This window comes from Schistocerca cancellata, chromosome 4 (assembly GCF_023864275.1).
Source record: "Schistocerca cancellata isolate TAMUIC-IGC-003103 chromosome 4, iqSchCanc2.1, whole genome shotgun sequence".
NCBI lineage: Eukaryota > Metazoa > Arthropoda > Insecta > Orthoptera > Acrididae > Schistocerca > Schistocerca cancellata.
This window is the reverse complement of record NC_064629.1, coordinates 673,873,159-673,889,360: the sequence shown is the minus strand read 5'-3', so window position 1 is coordinate 673,889,360 and position 16,202 is coordinate 673,873,159. Positions and strand designations below refer to the sequence as shown.

Here is a 16,202-nt window from a genome sequence, read left to right as displayed (position 1 = left end):
TATCGAGACAGATTTCCAGAACGAAGGTGTCCTGACAGGAAGACGTTCGATGCAAATGATCGGCGTCTTAGGGAGCACGGAACATTCCAGCCTATGTCTCGCGACTGGGGAAGACCCAGAACGACGAGGACACCTGCAATGGACGAGGCAATTCTTCGTGCAGTTGACGATAACCCTAATGTCAGCGTCAGAGAAGTTGCTGCTGTACAAGGTAACATTGACCACGTCACTGTATGGAGAGTGCTACGGGAGAACCAGTTGTTTCTGTACCATGTACAGCGTGTGCAGGCACTATAAGCAGCTGATTGGCCTCCACGGGTACACTTCTGCGAATGGTTCATCCAACAATGTGTCAATCCTCATTTCAGTGCAAATGTTCTCTTTACGGATGAGGCTTCATTCCAACGTGATCAAATTGTAAATTTTCACAAACAACATGTGTGGGCTGATGAGAATCCGAAAACAATTGTGCAATCGCGTCATCAACACAGATTTTCTGTGAACGTTTGGGCAGGCATTGTTGGTGATGTCTTGATTGGGCCCCATGTTCTTCCACCTACGCTCAATGGAGCAGGTTATCATGATTTCATACGGGATACTCTACCTGTGCTGCTAGAACATGTGCCTTTACAAGTACGACACAACATGTGGGTCACGCACGATGGAGCTCCTGCACATTTCAGTCGAAGTGTTCGTACGCTTCTCAACAACAGATTCGGTGACCAATGGATTGGTAGAGGCGGACCAATTCCATGGCCTCCACGCTCTCCTGACCTCAACCCTCTTGACTTTCATTTATTGGGGCATTTGAAAGCTCTTGTCTATGCAACCCCAGTACCAAATGTAGAGACTCTTTGTGCTAATATTGTGGACGGCTGTGATATAATACGCCATTCTCCAGGGCTGCATCAGCACATCAGGGATTCCATGCGACAGAGGGTGAATGCATGTATCCTCGCTAACGGAGGGCTTTTTGAGCATTTCCTGTAACAAAGTGTTTGAAGTCACACTGGTACATTCTGTTGCTGTGTGTTTCCATTCCATGATTAATGTGATTTGAAGAGAAGTAATAAAATGAGCTCTAACATGGAAAGTAAGCGTTTCTGGACACATGTCCACATAACATATTTTCTTTCTTTGTGTGTGAGGAATGTTTCCTGAAAGTTTGGCGGTACCTTTTTGTAACATCCTGTATAGAGACCAAACACAATAGTACACATATAAAACAGTAGACATAATTAATTAAACATGATCTAGCACATTTGTGCAAATAACAAATAATAAAGAATACATGTTAAAACATACTCAACTTATGACCTTTTCGTTCTCACTCTATTTATGATATTAAACGTTATGGATCATTTTCCATTTCAAGTTATAGATTTTAATACTAGCGAGCATAACTTGTAGTTATCACTCAGAAATAGTTAATAATTGAGATCAAACATAACTTGCTCACATATGGATAGACCTGAGAATTGCCATACTGCTTTCATTTGCTGTGTATAACTAATTAAAAATAATTAGAATATCTAATAAACAGCAAATGGCACTCTAAAGAAAATTTCACAAATAAAATGCGGACAATATGAGATGTTAGGAAAGAAACAAGGAAAGCATGTTCAGCACTCATGAAATCAACCTTCTACAATACCCAAAGAAAATAACAGACTCTCACAAGGTAGCAAATCAATTTTACTCATATTTCGCGAAAGTATGTGAAAATTTTATAAAACTATATGTATGGGCCTGAATCATCACTTGATCAGCCAATTACCAACAGACAATACTGTGACTAATCTATTAAGGTAAAAGGTACTGGCTTTTCCTATGGCTTTAAAATGGTAACAGGGGATGGGAACAATGAGAAATGTGCAGGCAATGACATATATGCACAGGGAAGACTTGTTTATGATAACAACATATGTATTTTTGATGATATGCTAAACAGGTTGTACTGGTGCAGAGAACAAACTGATGAAGGTAGACAAGAAATATGAAAGATTTTCACTGTTTATAAATGTTACTATGATATGGAATTCCCATTAAGAGAATTAAAGACAGTGAGAAGTCAAATGGATGGTTAAAAAGGGATTAAAAAAATCAGCTGTCACCCATAGCAATCAAAGCAGAGATACCAAAGTGAATACAACAATGAAACCAACACTGGAGGTTTTGTACAGATGGTGTACAGGCAGCAAAAAGGCTAACCAATGATTGATGTATCAACAGGAGGAGCAATAAACAGAAATCGATTTGGAAGATTATAAACAATAGCATAGGAAAATGTAAAACTAAAACTAATAACTACAAAAAAAAAAGGAAAATTGAGGGTAGGATAACGTAAAACTAAAATTCATAAGTATAAAATAAGAAAACTGAGGGTAAAGTGATAGGAGATGTTCAGCAGAATGCCATCATAGTCAACAAATATTATGTGAACATAACACCATAACACAAAATATGTCCAGTTGAAAGGATGAAAACATAAAAGTACCAATTTGTGAAAAGTCAATCCTTATGTAGGCAGTAACAGAATCTGAGGTGAAAAATGCTATTAATAAATTTAAAAAAATGAAATGTTTAGTGGTACGAACAGGATTCCTGGCAAGGTAATAAAACGTAGTTCCACTAATATAGATTCTAAGCTATCTGACATTATTAATACTTATTCCAGAACAGAGGTGTCTCCATCAAATAAGAAGTTATCTGTAATAAATAAACACTACAAAAAGATTAGTGCCACTGATATAAATAATTATAGAGCAATGTCACTTCTGACAAGTTTTTCTATAGTAACTGAAAGTGTGTTGGATGATAGGCTAGCTGATTTTCTGGATAAAAAGAAAATATTGGCTAATGCTGAAAATGGTTTAAGAAGAAGAGATCAACAGAAACAGCAGTCTACTATTAATGAAAAAGGTTCTAAACACCTTGAATATGAATGAATTAAGCTATGGGATTTTCTTCGATTTATTCAAAGCTTTTCATCCAATCAGTCATGATTTACTGCTTATGAGACTAGATTGTTTTGGGGGGCGGAGACTGGCCTTTAAATTGTTCATGCTTTTCCCTGTGACAGAAAACAGAGAGTAGAAATATCTCATGAAGGCGAGAACAACCTTTCAGATTAGAAAAGAAAAAATTAGCTCTGGAATGCCCCAGGGTTCCATTTTAGTTCTTCTGTTGTTCCTGGTATATCTAAACGATTTGCCAAACCATCTGAGCACTGTAGGTACAGTGATTTCCGCAATGACACAAATATTATTATAAAAGGCTGCACTGAAGATGGTCTACAGAAAAGGCAATAAATAAGACAGGAAAATGGTTGAGGGGCAACGTTCTGGTCATGAATATGAGAAAATATGGTATCGAAGAAGTTCAGTAATGATATAAGTAAAGTTAGCATTAAGCTGAGTTAGGGAACTACACTACTGCACAACCTCAACACACAAAATTTCTAGGTTTATGAATGGATGAGTACTTGAAATGGGAGAATCATCTGTAAGTTTTGAATAAAAACTAAGTAAATGACATTATGTGCTAAGAATGCTTAAGGACTGTTCTAGGATTGAATCATTGTTGTGTGTCTTTTATACTTACATGAACAGCTTTCTTAGACACATAGTGATCTTATGGGGAAATACGGGGATGGCTAAACAAACTTTCAAACGTCAAAATAGGGCTATTAGAATAGTGAAGGAAGTTCCTTATAGACAGCAATGCATGGCAATATTTGAAGAATTTAAAATAATGAGTCTTCCCTCTGAAAACCCAATAGGAATTTTCACCATTGAACAATCAGATTCGTAACTACAAAGCAAGAAAGAGAGATGATTTTTTTCAGAAAGACACCTACAAAAAGAACTTTACCCAAAAAGTGTACATTATCAACCCAAAATACATTTTAGTGCATTACCTACTACAATAAAAGAAATTAAAGAATTTCTTAAATTCAAAGTGGAGTTTAATAGTTTTTAATAACATGTGGCTTTCATAACACTGAAAAATATCTGAATATGAAAAGTAAAATATTTACTTATACTGACATCAGACGATTGTGTTTACATGTAAGTTTATAAACAACCTAAATATAAGAAATTTTATTGTAACTAGCCTTGGTTGTGAATTGACTACAGCCATACAATGTAAATTGTTAACAGATTAATAAAGTGATTGAATTAAATGGAAATGAACTGAGCCACATGAAATGAGAACAAGGAGGCAGCAGTGTGACCAAAAATACAATTTTTTGCTCCTGACAGAATACCAAAGAGATAGTAAGATAAAGAACTAAACCTAAGTTCTCATCTGATATCGGTAACATTCCTAATGTTATTGCAACTGAGTGTGCAAACAGTGTTACCCAAATCTGTTGCTGATATATGTAATTCTTCTTTGTCCAAAAGAACATTTCCTTAAAATTTATGGTGCAAATGCAAATGCAAAAAAATTATAGAGCAGTCTAATTGTAATCTGGCTATTTAAAACAAATCTTTTTCTACACGAGGGATATGCATTTCATAGTAAAAAATGTGTTTTTTTGACCACAGCATGGTTTTCAAAAATTTAAGTATACAGGCAAATTTCATCAATGAGATTTTCATTTCATTCTGCCAAAAAATTATATAACAACGGTATTTTTACATGTCACAAAGTAATTTCATGTTCACTTTGTTACCTGACTGTGTCAGACCGGAAGACAGGCGATCCGTCATATTGAAATTTTTGGATAAAAATCTTAGGTCAATATCGCTAAAACTTCTTTGTTGATAATTACTAGTTTCAGCTCCTTGATGAGCCATCTTAAAATCAATCATAATTATTACTTAATTCCATGTGTATTAGCCACCAGACATTACATATCCTCATAATCCGTTGAGGTAAATTGCTCTTGTGGTCATGATCACACTAAAGTAGGTCGCTATGGTAACAACGTTAGCCATATGTGTTTTCAGACTCCATATTGCTACACTTGCGTTTAAATGTAATGCATGACAACAAGAGCAATACAGCTCAACAGATTATGAGTATGTGCAATGCCTGGTAGCTGATACACATGGAATTAAGTAATAAATTTTATTCATCTGAAGATAGCTTCATCAACGAGCTGAAACTGGTAGTCATCAATAAAGGAGTTTTAGCGATCTTGATCGAGAATTTTTATTAACACATTTTATTTTGACATTATACACCTTGAGCTATTACTCTCAAAACTGGAACTTTTAGGTGACTAAGGAACAGTAAAAAATAGGTACAGTACTACCTTCAAAACAAGCAACAAATACTTGGAATCAGTGCACAAGAAGGAAGCAGAATGCATGTATACCAATCAGAAAAACAAAATATTTAACATCCCAGGGCTCAATCTTGTTCCAAATTTGCATTAATGAGTCAGAATCATCAATCCTATTCCAGAATGTTTTATATTTTTAGACAACACGAATGTATTTATAACAAATAACAATCACAGATGCGCACCACTGTGAAAGAGAAAGCTGTGTATCACAGATCACAAAATAGTTCTCCAAACACAGCCTTATAGTAAATGTGAAAAACAGTTGCAGTGAATATATGTGCCTCACAAGGAAAACGCCATTAACTCCACAAATAACTCTGCTTAGAAACAAACTAGAAATTGTTTATGCCACTAAATTCTTTGGGCTGTTGATATAAGATAATCTACAATGAGCTAAACACATAAACTATGTCAGCAAATAACATGTGGAACAGTTTCTAATGGGATATACAGTGCAGCCGATTACCAAAAAAAAATGTGTACTGTGCATAGGTCGAGTCAGTGTTAATGTATGGATTTATCTTAGGGGAAAACTCTCCTACAAATAGGAGGTGCTTTTCCACACCAAAATGAAAATTTACACCACAAATATACACCTTCCAAAAACTCATGCAAGCCACTGTATATGAAATGGAAACTCCATGTGCTGTCTTGCTTATATATCTTCGAAGTCATAATTTGTGAAGAAATAAGATCAGAGACTAGCTAGTTTGCAAAAACTGCAATGTTTGCCCGAACACTACAAGGATAATCTGTTACTGCATATAGACCACTCACACATAAATATGAAACAAAATGGTCCATTAGAAGCAGGGATTAAGCTTTCCAATAAGTTAACCAACTTTATCCATTAATATGACAACTTGATGTGAGGTTCCAACTCACAATGAACATGTTGTGTAACACAAATTTTTGAAGACTAGAAAGTGACAACGAAACCTGTCGAAACTGGTTGTCGAAAATAAATAAGTATGTATGCAATACTGGTTATAGAAAGTTTTTTTACTAAGTAAGATAGATAGTTCCTTTTCATTTCTCAACACCCTCATCTCCATAGATGAAGTCGCCAATGCACGCCCGTGCAGTGGCGCTCGACTTGGAAAAAGATGGTTTAAATCTTGAAACTTTCTGGCAGATTAAAACTGTGTGCCCGACCGAGACTCGAACTCGGGACCTTTGCCTTTCGCGGGCAAGTGCTCTACCAACTGAGCTACCGAAGCACGACTCACGTCCGGTACTCACAGCCTTACTTCTGCCAGTACCTCGTCTCCTACCTTCCAAACTTTACAGAAGCTCTCCTGTAAAACCGACCTTTATCAAAGTCGGAAACGTAATGATACCCTTTTCTCCTCCTTACACGAAGCATCACAACAACTTTTCACCAGTCAACGCCGATCAACTGCAGCTTGTGTATGAGAAATCGGTTGGAAACTTTCCTCATGTCAGCACGTTGTAGGTGTCGCCACCGTCGCCAACCTTGTGTGAATGCTCTGAAAAGCTAATCATTTGCATATCACAGCATCTTCTTCCTGCCGGTTAAATTTCGCATCTGTAGCACGTCATCTTCGTGGTGTAGCAATTTTAATGGCCAGTAGTGTATTTGAGAGGAGTAGGCAATGTGCCACTGACGAGTTTCACACTCTCCCTACTCTCATTCTCAGAAACGTAACACTACACGGTAAACACATCTTTATCCAACCTACGCTCCACAGACACGCATGCGACCCAACTCTCACATATCCGCAAGGACTGTGAGCAGAGGAAGAACAATTTTTCCAACAGCTGGTTGAACCCACCCTGTGGGATTTCCCAGCCAACAAAGCCATATGCACATTAAAACAATACAAAATATTAGACATTTCAAAACAAGTGTTCAAATTTTATATGATTTAAGGCCTTTACGTGTTGTTAACATTTCAGTTACTGCTGAATATGCTGCAAAATATTTATAAAACTGTTTGTCATTGTTCCCTATTCTATTCCTAATACTACCAGGAAAGTTATAGCCATAATATCAAGTCTTGGCAGTCCTATATCTCACTGCATTTATATACATGAATAAATTAAAGAGGACAAATAAAGTGCTGCGAAGTGTTATAGTAAAGCTAGAATATTCTAAACTATTACTTTCCGGAAAATTTCATTTCAAAAGTTTTAAATTTGTATATTAGTACTGTTTTTCATGGAAAAGAGGGAAACCAAAATCACCAAATTTGATAAAGCTCCGTCTACAACGTCGTCACATAGTAATTGTCATCCAGGTAGCCATCTGATCAAAGGAGGACGTGTCATAACGTACTAAAATCTTGTGAAACAAATTCACCCGTTGTACTACTTTTCAAAAATGGTACTTCAAACACTGTGACTGCCTGAAATTCGGCATCGTAATCTTAAACAGTCACCGTTTAATTAAAATGTAATGTGCATTTTGGCTATTCCCTTTTGAATTTCTGATTAAATATTTATCGAATATCGTAGTACAGTAACGTAAGACATATCGATTTCCATGCTGTCGCGCTCAGTTCAGACTTCAGAGTCAGATGTAGAAGCGCGTGTGTTTATCAGCTGTCAGTATTGTGTTTGGTTGTGATCCGTTGTGTTGTCTAGTCTTGCCAAGTGCCAATAATGTTGCGGATTTGTCCATCTAAACATCAGAGAAATACAATCACTGCCGTTGTTATGCGCTTGATTGTTGTCTGCCTGTTAGTGAATACTGCTCATGCTGTAGATTCTGGAACACCTGTTTTAGTGCATTTGGTAATTTTCTTCAGCTGCGGCAAATACTGTCGTGTACTTAAACTTTGAAATTTCTTAGGAGTGTAAGACACGGTGATATTCGTTTCAGAGAAACTGTTATTAACGTTTGATCAGTGTGAAATTATTTGGCACTCTTCGGTCTAAATAATACACGTAGTTTACACGTCGATTCTGTGGTATTTATCCACTTTAAGTAGTGTCTTCTGCAGTTCCAAATATGCCAGCCATCTTCCGTTTGATAAACAGCGATGGAAGAGGACACAGAAAATTAATATAAATGAAATTTGTAAATTACTCTGATTCTGGAATTTTATTTATATCCATAGTGTAAAAAGAATCTGGTGACGGATAATCAGTGTTTGACCATGAATTCATTCGTAACCATATGTTTGTCGTGTATAAGTAGATTAGACGTTTGTGATTGTCCAAAAAAATTTCAGCCAGGCTGAACCTACGGCCTCGTGATATTTATTCATGAATCTGTGCATTTAGCAACAAGGAGTTAGCTATGGACTTGTTTAACACTTCTGTGTGTAAAGATATATACTGGACACTGAAACATGGTTGTACAATATACATTCTATATCAGAATAATGAAGCTTTAACTATTTAAAATCGTTGTGTGTTCTGTTCATCATTTTAAAATATTTCACGCAAAAGTTGAGACTGTCAAATTATCTTTTTACAGTTATTTCGTCATGGTGACCGAACACCAATTGACCCGTATCCAACTGACCCGTTCAGGAACAGGAGCTATTGGCCTGAAGGCTATGGACAGTTGACTAATGTAAGTTTAATTTTATGTGAACCATTATTTCAATTCGTAAGTGATAATGAATTTTTGTACAATCTTAATTTTAGTTGTTCATCCAGGGATCATCTTACAATGACATTGGATTTGTTGTCGTAATACAATCACAATAATCAGCTTAAAATATACATATACAGTGAATATATGTGTGCTTTGTGATAAAGGGACCAACCCACCATTTGCTTGAAATGATTTAGGAAAACCTAACTGAGGGTGGACGGGCAGAGTAAACTCCATCTCCCAAAAAACAAAGTCAGTGTCTTAAAAACTGTGCTATGTCCATTAGGTTGGTCCTTTACGTACAATGCTCTTTGATGTAAGTACAGTTTTGCTCTTCATTGCTGCACTCATCAAGGCTGCGTTCATGAATGGCATTTAAAGGTTTGGTAAGGAGGCGACATGTATTATTTTTTAAACTTGGAAGATTGAAGACAGGGGAAGAGGAAACACAGAAATAAGATAGAAAGGAGAACTTAAGGTGACACACAACAGTCAACAGTAAGATGAAGACTACAAAGATCACAAAGGACTGGAAAAACATCATTTCTTGTAACAAGGTTACATAGGTGGGGGAGATAATGTGACCTTTTACACAGATTTTGGGAAGGGGGTGGGTAAAATCGAGTACCTGTTACATAAGTTCAGGTAAAGACAAATGTTAGATACAAATTGTTGGTTTTGGCTGGTGATTTAATGTTAATGACTACTGTCAAGTGCATATATCCACAGTTTTGTTGTTAGTTGGTGATGGCAAGAAATCTGGGGTATAAAACTCTAAAAAATGTTTGTGGTGACCAATGATCTGTAGCTTTGCCCGTGGTATAAGTTATGTTGGAAGGTGACAATTTGGTTGTGGGGAAGTGAAGCCAACAAATGTGAAACTAAATAAGCCTGTTTGTGGTGACAGACTGATCTGTAGCTTTTTCTGAGGTCTAGGTTAGGTTGGAAGGTGACGGGTTGGTTGTGAGTTGGCGAAGCCAATGAATGTGATATTGAAAAATAACTTGGTTGTTGTGACGGGCTGATCTGTGGCTTAGCTCATAACATCATGTTATAGTCACCATATTGCTTACAGCATTTATAATGTTTCCCATGTCACAAGTCAAAGCTGACAACTTGTCTCAAACATTCCTGCATATGTCAGAGCTTCCCATCTTTTTTGAATGGCCAATAATTTTAAGAATTATTCAGGTGGCTCATATAATGAAATGGAACTCAGGTTCATTTTGTTACATTGCAGAGCACCTTCTGCAGTACCAGTAAATGCAGTCTCTTCTCTTCTAACAAGAAACTGTTGAATCATCCCCATGTAAAATACAAGGCACTGAGGTGGTATAGTTGGCCTGTAAGGTGGTAGATATTTTCACTGTCATCACACAACTTGTACTATTGTTAAAGGTGGTGTAGGCATTCACATTGTGGTTCGTAAAGCAGAACTTGGAAAAGAAATTTCCAAGACATAAAACATACAGTTAGGTATAAGGGTAATAGTGTTTCAGACCTGTGAAGGATTCCATTTCTGCTGAAAAGGAAGTGAATGAGAAAACATAAGTACAGCAGAAAATAAGGTTTCTAGTGTACAGCTTGCCTTTGCATCACCAGACACTGTTAGCAGTTGGCAGCATATGTATATGAGGAGAGCTATATCTCAAGGCGACCCATGAATAGGTTGGCTAAAACAGCCATTTTAGTTCTGATGGGTTTCTCTCTATTGTTTATTGAGTTGCCATTTAAGGGTTAAGTTGATGCTGCGTATAATGTAGGCCTAGGGATTGAAGAGCATGTCTACTATTTGTTGGGGTTACTGGGTTTCAAACCATCCCCTCTTAATCCTGTCTCTATTCACATGAGTAAAGGTATATGTTTAATATTTTGTGGAAGCTTAAGAGTGTAATGCATAATGTATTGTGTATGAAATCAATGGTTGTGAGCCTTGCTCATAATTGCAGTATTTTCTCCAAAACTGATCACAGCCTCCTAGTTCAGAGTTCAGTGGAAGGCTTGAACCAGATACTTCAAAGGTTCTATGACAAGCTAGGTTGTGATATCCCTGTCTTATATTGCAGGATTGGGAATTGTAGGGTCCCCTTAAATTACTCGTGGTAATTGCCACATCAGAGGGTGCTACTCAGGCAGCTGATGGTGTTTGGAAAGGACAAAGGGATTTTAAGATTAGATGGCTCTCTATAGACCCTCCCCTAGTTGCAGAACAGTTGAGGGGAGACTTGGGGAATATTTCGCATAAATTTCTTGGTCATTTTAGGTTTCAGGTGGAGATTTCAGCTTACCATCTATGGAATGGGAGATTAAAGTGGGTAGCGGGGTAGTAGGGACAGAGAATCGTATTAATTTGTTGTAAATAACTTATCCTAAAAGTACTTTGAACAGTTACTCAGAGAACCAACTTGTGAAGGTAATATCTTAAACCTTCTGGTGACAAATAGACTCAAACTTTTGAATTCAGTTAGTGTAGAATAGGGAATCACTGGTCATAAGGTTGTCACAACATCACTGAATATGGTTGTAAATAGGAATACAAAGAGAGACAGGAACATTTTTCTGTTTAGCAAGAGTGACAAGAGACAGATTTCTGTTACCAGGCACATTATCAGGAAAACTTCATCTCTAGCATTAACAGTGATGAGCATCAATTGACAAGATCCAAGAGCATTGTACAACACGCTTTAGACAAGTATGTGCTGAGCAGAATTATGAGGGGTAAAGACCCACCATAGTTTGACATCCATGTTAGGAAGCTGCTACGAAAGTATAGAGAACTTCACTAAAAATTTAAACCTAGCCAAAGCCTCAAACACAAACAAAAAATTAGTGAAACCAAAATTAGCATAAGGAGGGCTATGCATGAACTGTTCAATAAATATCAAAGTAAAACTCTGTTTACCAACTTGACATAAAATCCTAAGGAGTCTGGGTTCATGTTAAATTGCCAGTAAACAGATTGAAGACATCTGTCAAAAATGGTTCAAATGACTGAGCACTATGGGACTTAACATCTGTGGTCATCAGTCCCCTAGAACTTAGAACTACTTAAACCTAACTAGCCTAAGGGCATCACACAGATCCATGCCCGAGGCAGGATTGGAACCTGCGACCATAGCGGTCACGCGGCTCCAGACTGAAGCGCCTAGAACCGCACGGCCACACCGGCTGGCAAAGCCATCTGTCCAGACACTCTGTGACCATAATGACATAAAAACAAAAAATGACACAGAAAAGGTTGTAATACTAAACGTCATTTTCCTAAACCGTTTCACAGAAGATCACACAGTCTTTCCTCCTGTAAGTTGTCACACACATGCCAAAATGGCAGATATTGAAATGAGTTACCAAGGGATAGAAGAGCAACTGCTCTCTCAACAGAGGAAAGGCCTCTGGACCTGATGGATACCAGTTTGATTCTACGTGATACGATGGTACCTAACAGTTACAGCTGATTAGTTGCCCTTCCAAAGAGCATTCCATACGGGCAGACCATTTGCATCTTTGCCTGTAGTTATTTGTATTTTAGGTTGTTGGGCTATGTGTGGCTCTATTTAGAAAGAATAGCTTGATGTAGTCATAAGGTCGAGCTGCACACATCTGCTTTCATGCCCCACAGCTAATTCGCTGCAAATAATAACCTGTACCTGTGATCCTGCAGTCAGATAGTCTATGCATCCACTAGGATTGCGAGTTAATAAAATACGCAGAAATACAAACTAAAAGTTAAATGAAAAATTTAATAACAAGGGTTCTGTTTTACTGTCTGTAAGTGATGTAGACTATGGAGAGGTATTATGAATAATGTTTATTCAAGAAAGGACGTCTCATAGAAATGGGAAGTGATTCTAAGATGAATTTACAATACAGATAGAAAATACCCTTATCAAATGCAGTAAAGTTAACGTTGAGAGCGTTACTAGGATGGTAGCAAAATCCCTAAACTAAATAGGCATCAGAGTTATGCAAAAACTAAGTCCATTTCACAGACACGCTACATGAGAAGATCCACCAGCTCAAAATAGTTTAGAGTTCAACATGATGATTCACAAATTAATACACATGATACAATGAATTGTAACTCATACTCTGTATGTTCTCAGTTCCCTAAATAAAGCAGCAAAAGTTAGTCCTGCTCTGGAGCACTTTCAGACCTCTTGAAATATAAAGTGCTCTTTAGAAATTAAAGAATGGTAGCAGCCGTTCACTGCTCCGAATCAATCACATACATGATCGAATATGCTCGTTACCTTGGGTAGGTCTCGTGCTTCAAGCACAAATTTCAAAGTGTCCAAAATCACTCCCTTGAGCTCTTCATTGAAAAAAGTCCTAGTCTCCACTTGACTCCTGGAGTTTTCCACTGCTGTCTGTTTTTCCATGAACTGTTGGCCATCCCCACCAAAAATACATCATTCTTACATTCTACAGACATCATTTGGCTCTATTTGACCACTGCCCAGATTAAACTAATATATTACAACAATATTTAAATACAGAAATGTTATAAATATTTGGTCACACTCAGATCATTCAGAGTAGTTACAAATAAAGGGTGTTCATAAATCAATGAGCTATTGTTCTTGCACAAGTGTGCTCATGTTAAATGACAATGAATTGTTGTTAAATATTTTTTAAACAGTTATTTATGCCTTTTTGACAGAGGTGTCTTTTGGTTCTCTTTTCACTGGTTGACTGCTTTTAAATTAGCCCAGTTTTTTAGTAGCACTTGCAATCAACAATCAAATAATTACTGGCAGAATAGTGAACTGTTCATTAAATAACTAGTATGACAAAATGTGAGGTATTCATGCAGTATTCACTATTCACTAGGTGTTTAAATGTGGAGAATAGTGCCACAGACATGATATGTGAATTGAAATGGCAATCATTAAAGCAAAGGTGTTTTTCATTGCGATGGGATCTTCTCATGAAATTTTAATCATCAGTTGCCTCCTCCGATTGCAAAAACATTCTGTTGGCACCCACTTACGCAGGGAGAAATGATCATCACAATAAAATAAGAGAAATCATGGCTTGCACAGAAAAATTTTCCTGTGCATCTTTCGAGAGTGGAACAGTAGAGAAACAGCTGGAAGGTGGTTCACTGAACCCTCTGCCAGGCACTTTATTGTGAATAGCAGAGTAATCACGTAGATGTTCTGACAAACCTGAGGTTCAGTCTAAAAATTTATTCACTGTGAAATATTAACTTCTGTAGTTTTAAAGATATTGAAATGTAGTGTTATTGGATGTGCCTCGTTTATCTGAGGCCACTGATGTATTCAGATTTACATTAATACTTGACTGTGAGTTATTGTTGAATCAAATTGCTGTAACTTAGTCACCTTTAAGAGTGTTTGACACTCCATCAGTTTGTGGAGCATCTCCTGCAAAAGGCCACACAAATAACAGATGTCCAAATTCCCAGCTGTAGGATTTTCCCATTTCCAGCCATTCACTCCTTATCTCTGCACTTGCCTTAGTTGTTTGCGTGACGTTGTCATCCCACCGTCTTGTACCCAGCTGAGCAAGCAAATTCAGCTCACCTCAATACCAGGCCACGGTGGACGAATAATCTGCCCACATACTTGTAACGTTACAACAAATTATGTGAAGGAAGTTGTCCGTCTTCTAGCAGCGGTGTATAATACGTATCTGGAGGAACGAAGCATTCCTAATGATAGGAAAAAAGCACAGATCATTCCCGTTTTCAAGAAGGCTCATTGAATAGGTGCACAAATCTATAGGGCTATATCCCTGGAGTCAGTCTGTTGTAGAATTGGGGAACATATTTTATGCTCGCATATTATGACATTTCTGGAGACTGTGAAAATCTCTCTTCTAGGAACCAATATGAGGTCTTGGAGCTATCACTCTTCCTGCAGTTTATTTGTGAAGAAATCCTAACACATGGTACATTGAGCAATACCTTCTGCTGTGCAGAGAATGGACGAAGGTCTTAAAAGGTCAGCTGTAACTCACATTGCTGTTGGGGGGGATATGCCCTTACAATTGTTGAGACATGGTTTCAACATTACTTCTGTTTCACAGTTAACTGTTACTGTTCTGGAAAAATATAGTTCAGAATCCATGTGGTTTTGCTTTTTGCATTGTTTACCAGATTGAAAATCGGGAGAGTTTAATGTTATTAACACTGATATAGTTCAGTGGAAAACAGAACGTCTTCATGAAATTGGTCTTTTCTAATTACTCTGAGTTACAGAACATTTTTTTTAGGGTGTGAAGGGGAAGATTAGTGAGATACACAGAAATAATGCAAGATGACTTTTGTAATGACATGACAAAATTGTATATGAAGTGCTGAAGCGAACTTTCATCTGAAACTTTAATTCACACATAGTGTGAATCCCATCATAAAGGAGAGCCTTCTGGCATGTGGATCATATCACTTTACACTTTTAAAGGACAGAAACAGCCACTGCAGTTTTGTATAGTATACTAACAACAAAGTATGAACAGTGCTGATATACTCACATTGATAAAGAGTAAAGCATATCAACAAGCATGAAATGAAAAGTTCTCAGTATACATAATTTCAAGAAATCTCTAGCAGAAACAAATTAAAAATGTGATGATAATTTGTTGACTTTAAACTATAAAATGTGTGACAATTTCTACCCAATAAGCCACTATCTGCCAATAAAACACACTGGGGTTTCTGGGTTTCAGTAAAATATGACTGTCACAAGTACTGAGCCACTATAGGTAATACTGGTAGTGTATGTGCAAGAACAGACAAAAGAGGAGGATACAGAACCAAAATTGTGTCGATAGCAGCAGCAGCAGCAGCAGCAGCAGCAGTGCCCAATCAGACTCTGCAAAGGCAACAAGACCAGAAACAACTCTGTCAAGTGCCACAAAGTCTTGTACATAAAACAGTAATCAGCTGTGTTAAGTGCATCTCTCAAATTCCATTGACATGGGTATAAAATACAGTCAGGTTGTGTGTAGAACACAAGAAAGTATAATGTGGCTCATATGTACTAAATTTGTCTAGAAGGTTCTACATATAGTTAATGTGTGAAAGTCAGCAATTTAGGAACTTATTAGCCTGAGCCGCAATAAATCAATAAGATGTTTTTTGCTAAAATTAAGATGTTTTTTGTTGAAATAAGTGAGTAATGTATTAATTAAAAATCATGTTAGATAATTGTTATAACTCACAAAAAGGTAGGATTAACATAGAGTAAAATAAAGTAACTGTTTGAGTCAAATGTGAAAATATTTTATGTGGGGTCAAAGTGACCCCTTTCCACCATTTCTAGATTGCCAGAAAGTATGCCATTCAAATATTAATAGCAATTTCTTACTCTT

General features: G+C 37.1%; 1 protein-coding gene across 1 annotated transcript in view; it reads left to right on the top strand.

Annotated features, from left to right (window-relative positions):
• Positions 1 to 7,818: 7,818 nt before the first annotated feature.
• The window catches only part of LOC126183748 (prostatic acid phosphatase-like), a 70,402-nt gene continuing 62,018 nt past the window's right edge, over positions 7,819 to 16,202 (top strand). Inside the window, exons 1-2 of the mRNA XM_049925964.1 lie at positions 7,819 to 8,056; positions 8,745 to 8,843. Coding sequence (XP_049781921.1) covers positions 7,925 to 8,056; positions 8,745 to 8,843 — 231 coding nt within the window. The 5' untranslated portion in view covers positions 7,819 to 7,924. The remainder of the gene's footprint in view (positions 8,057 to 8,744; positions 8,844 to 16,202) is intronic.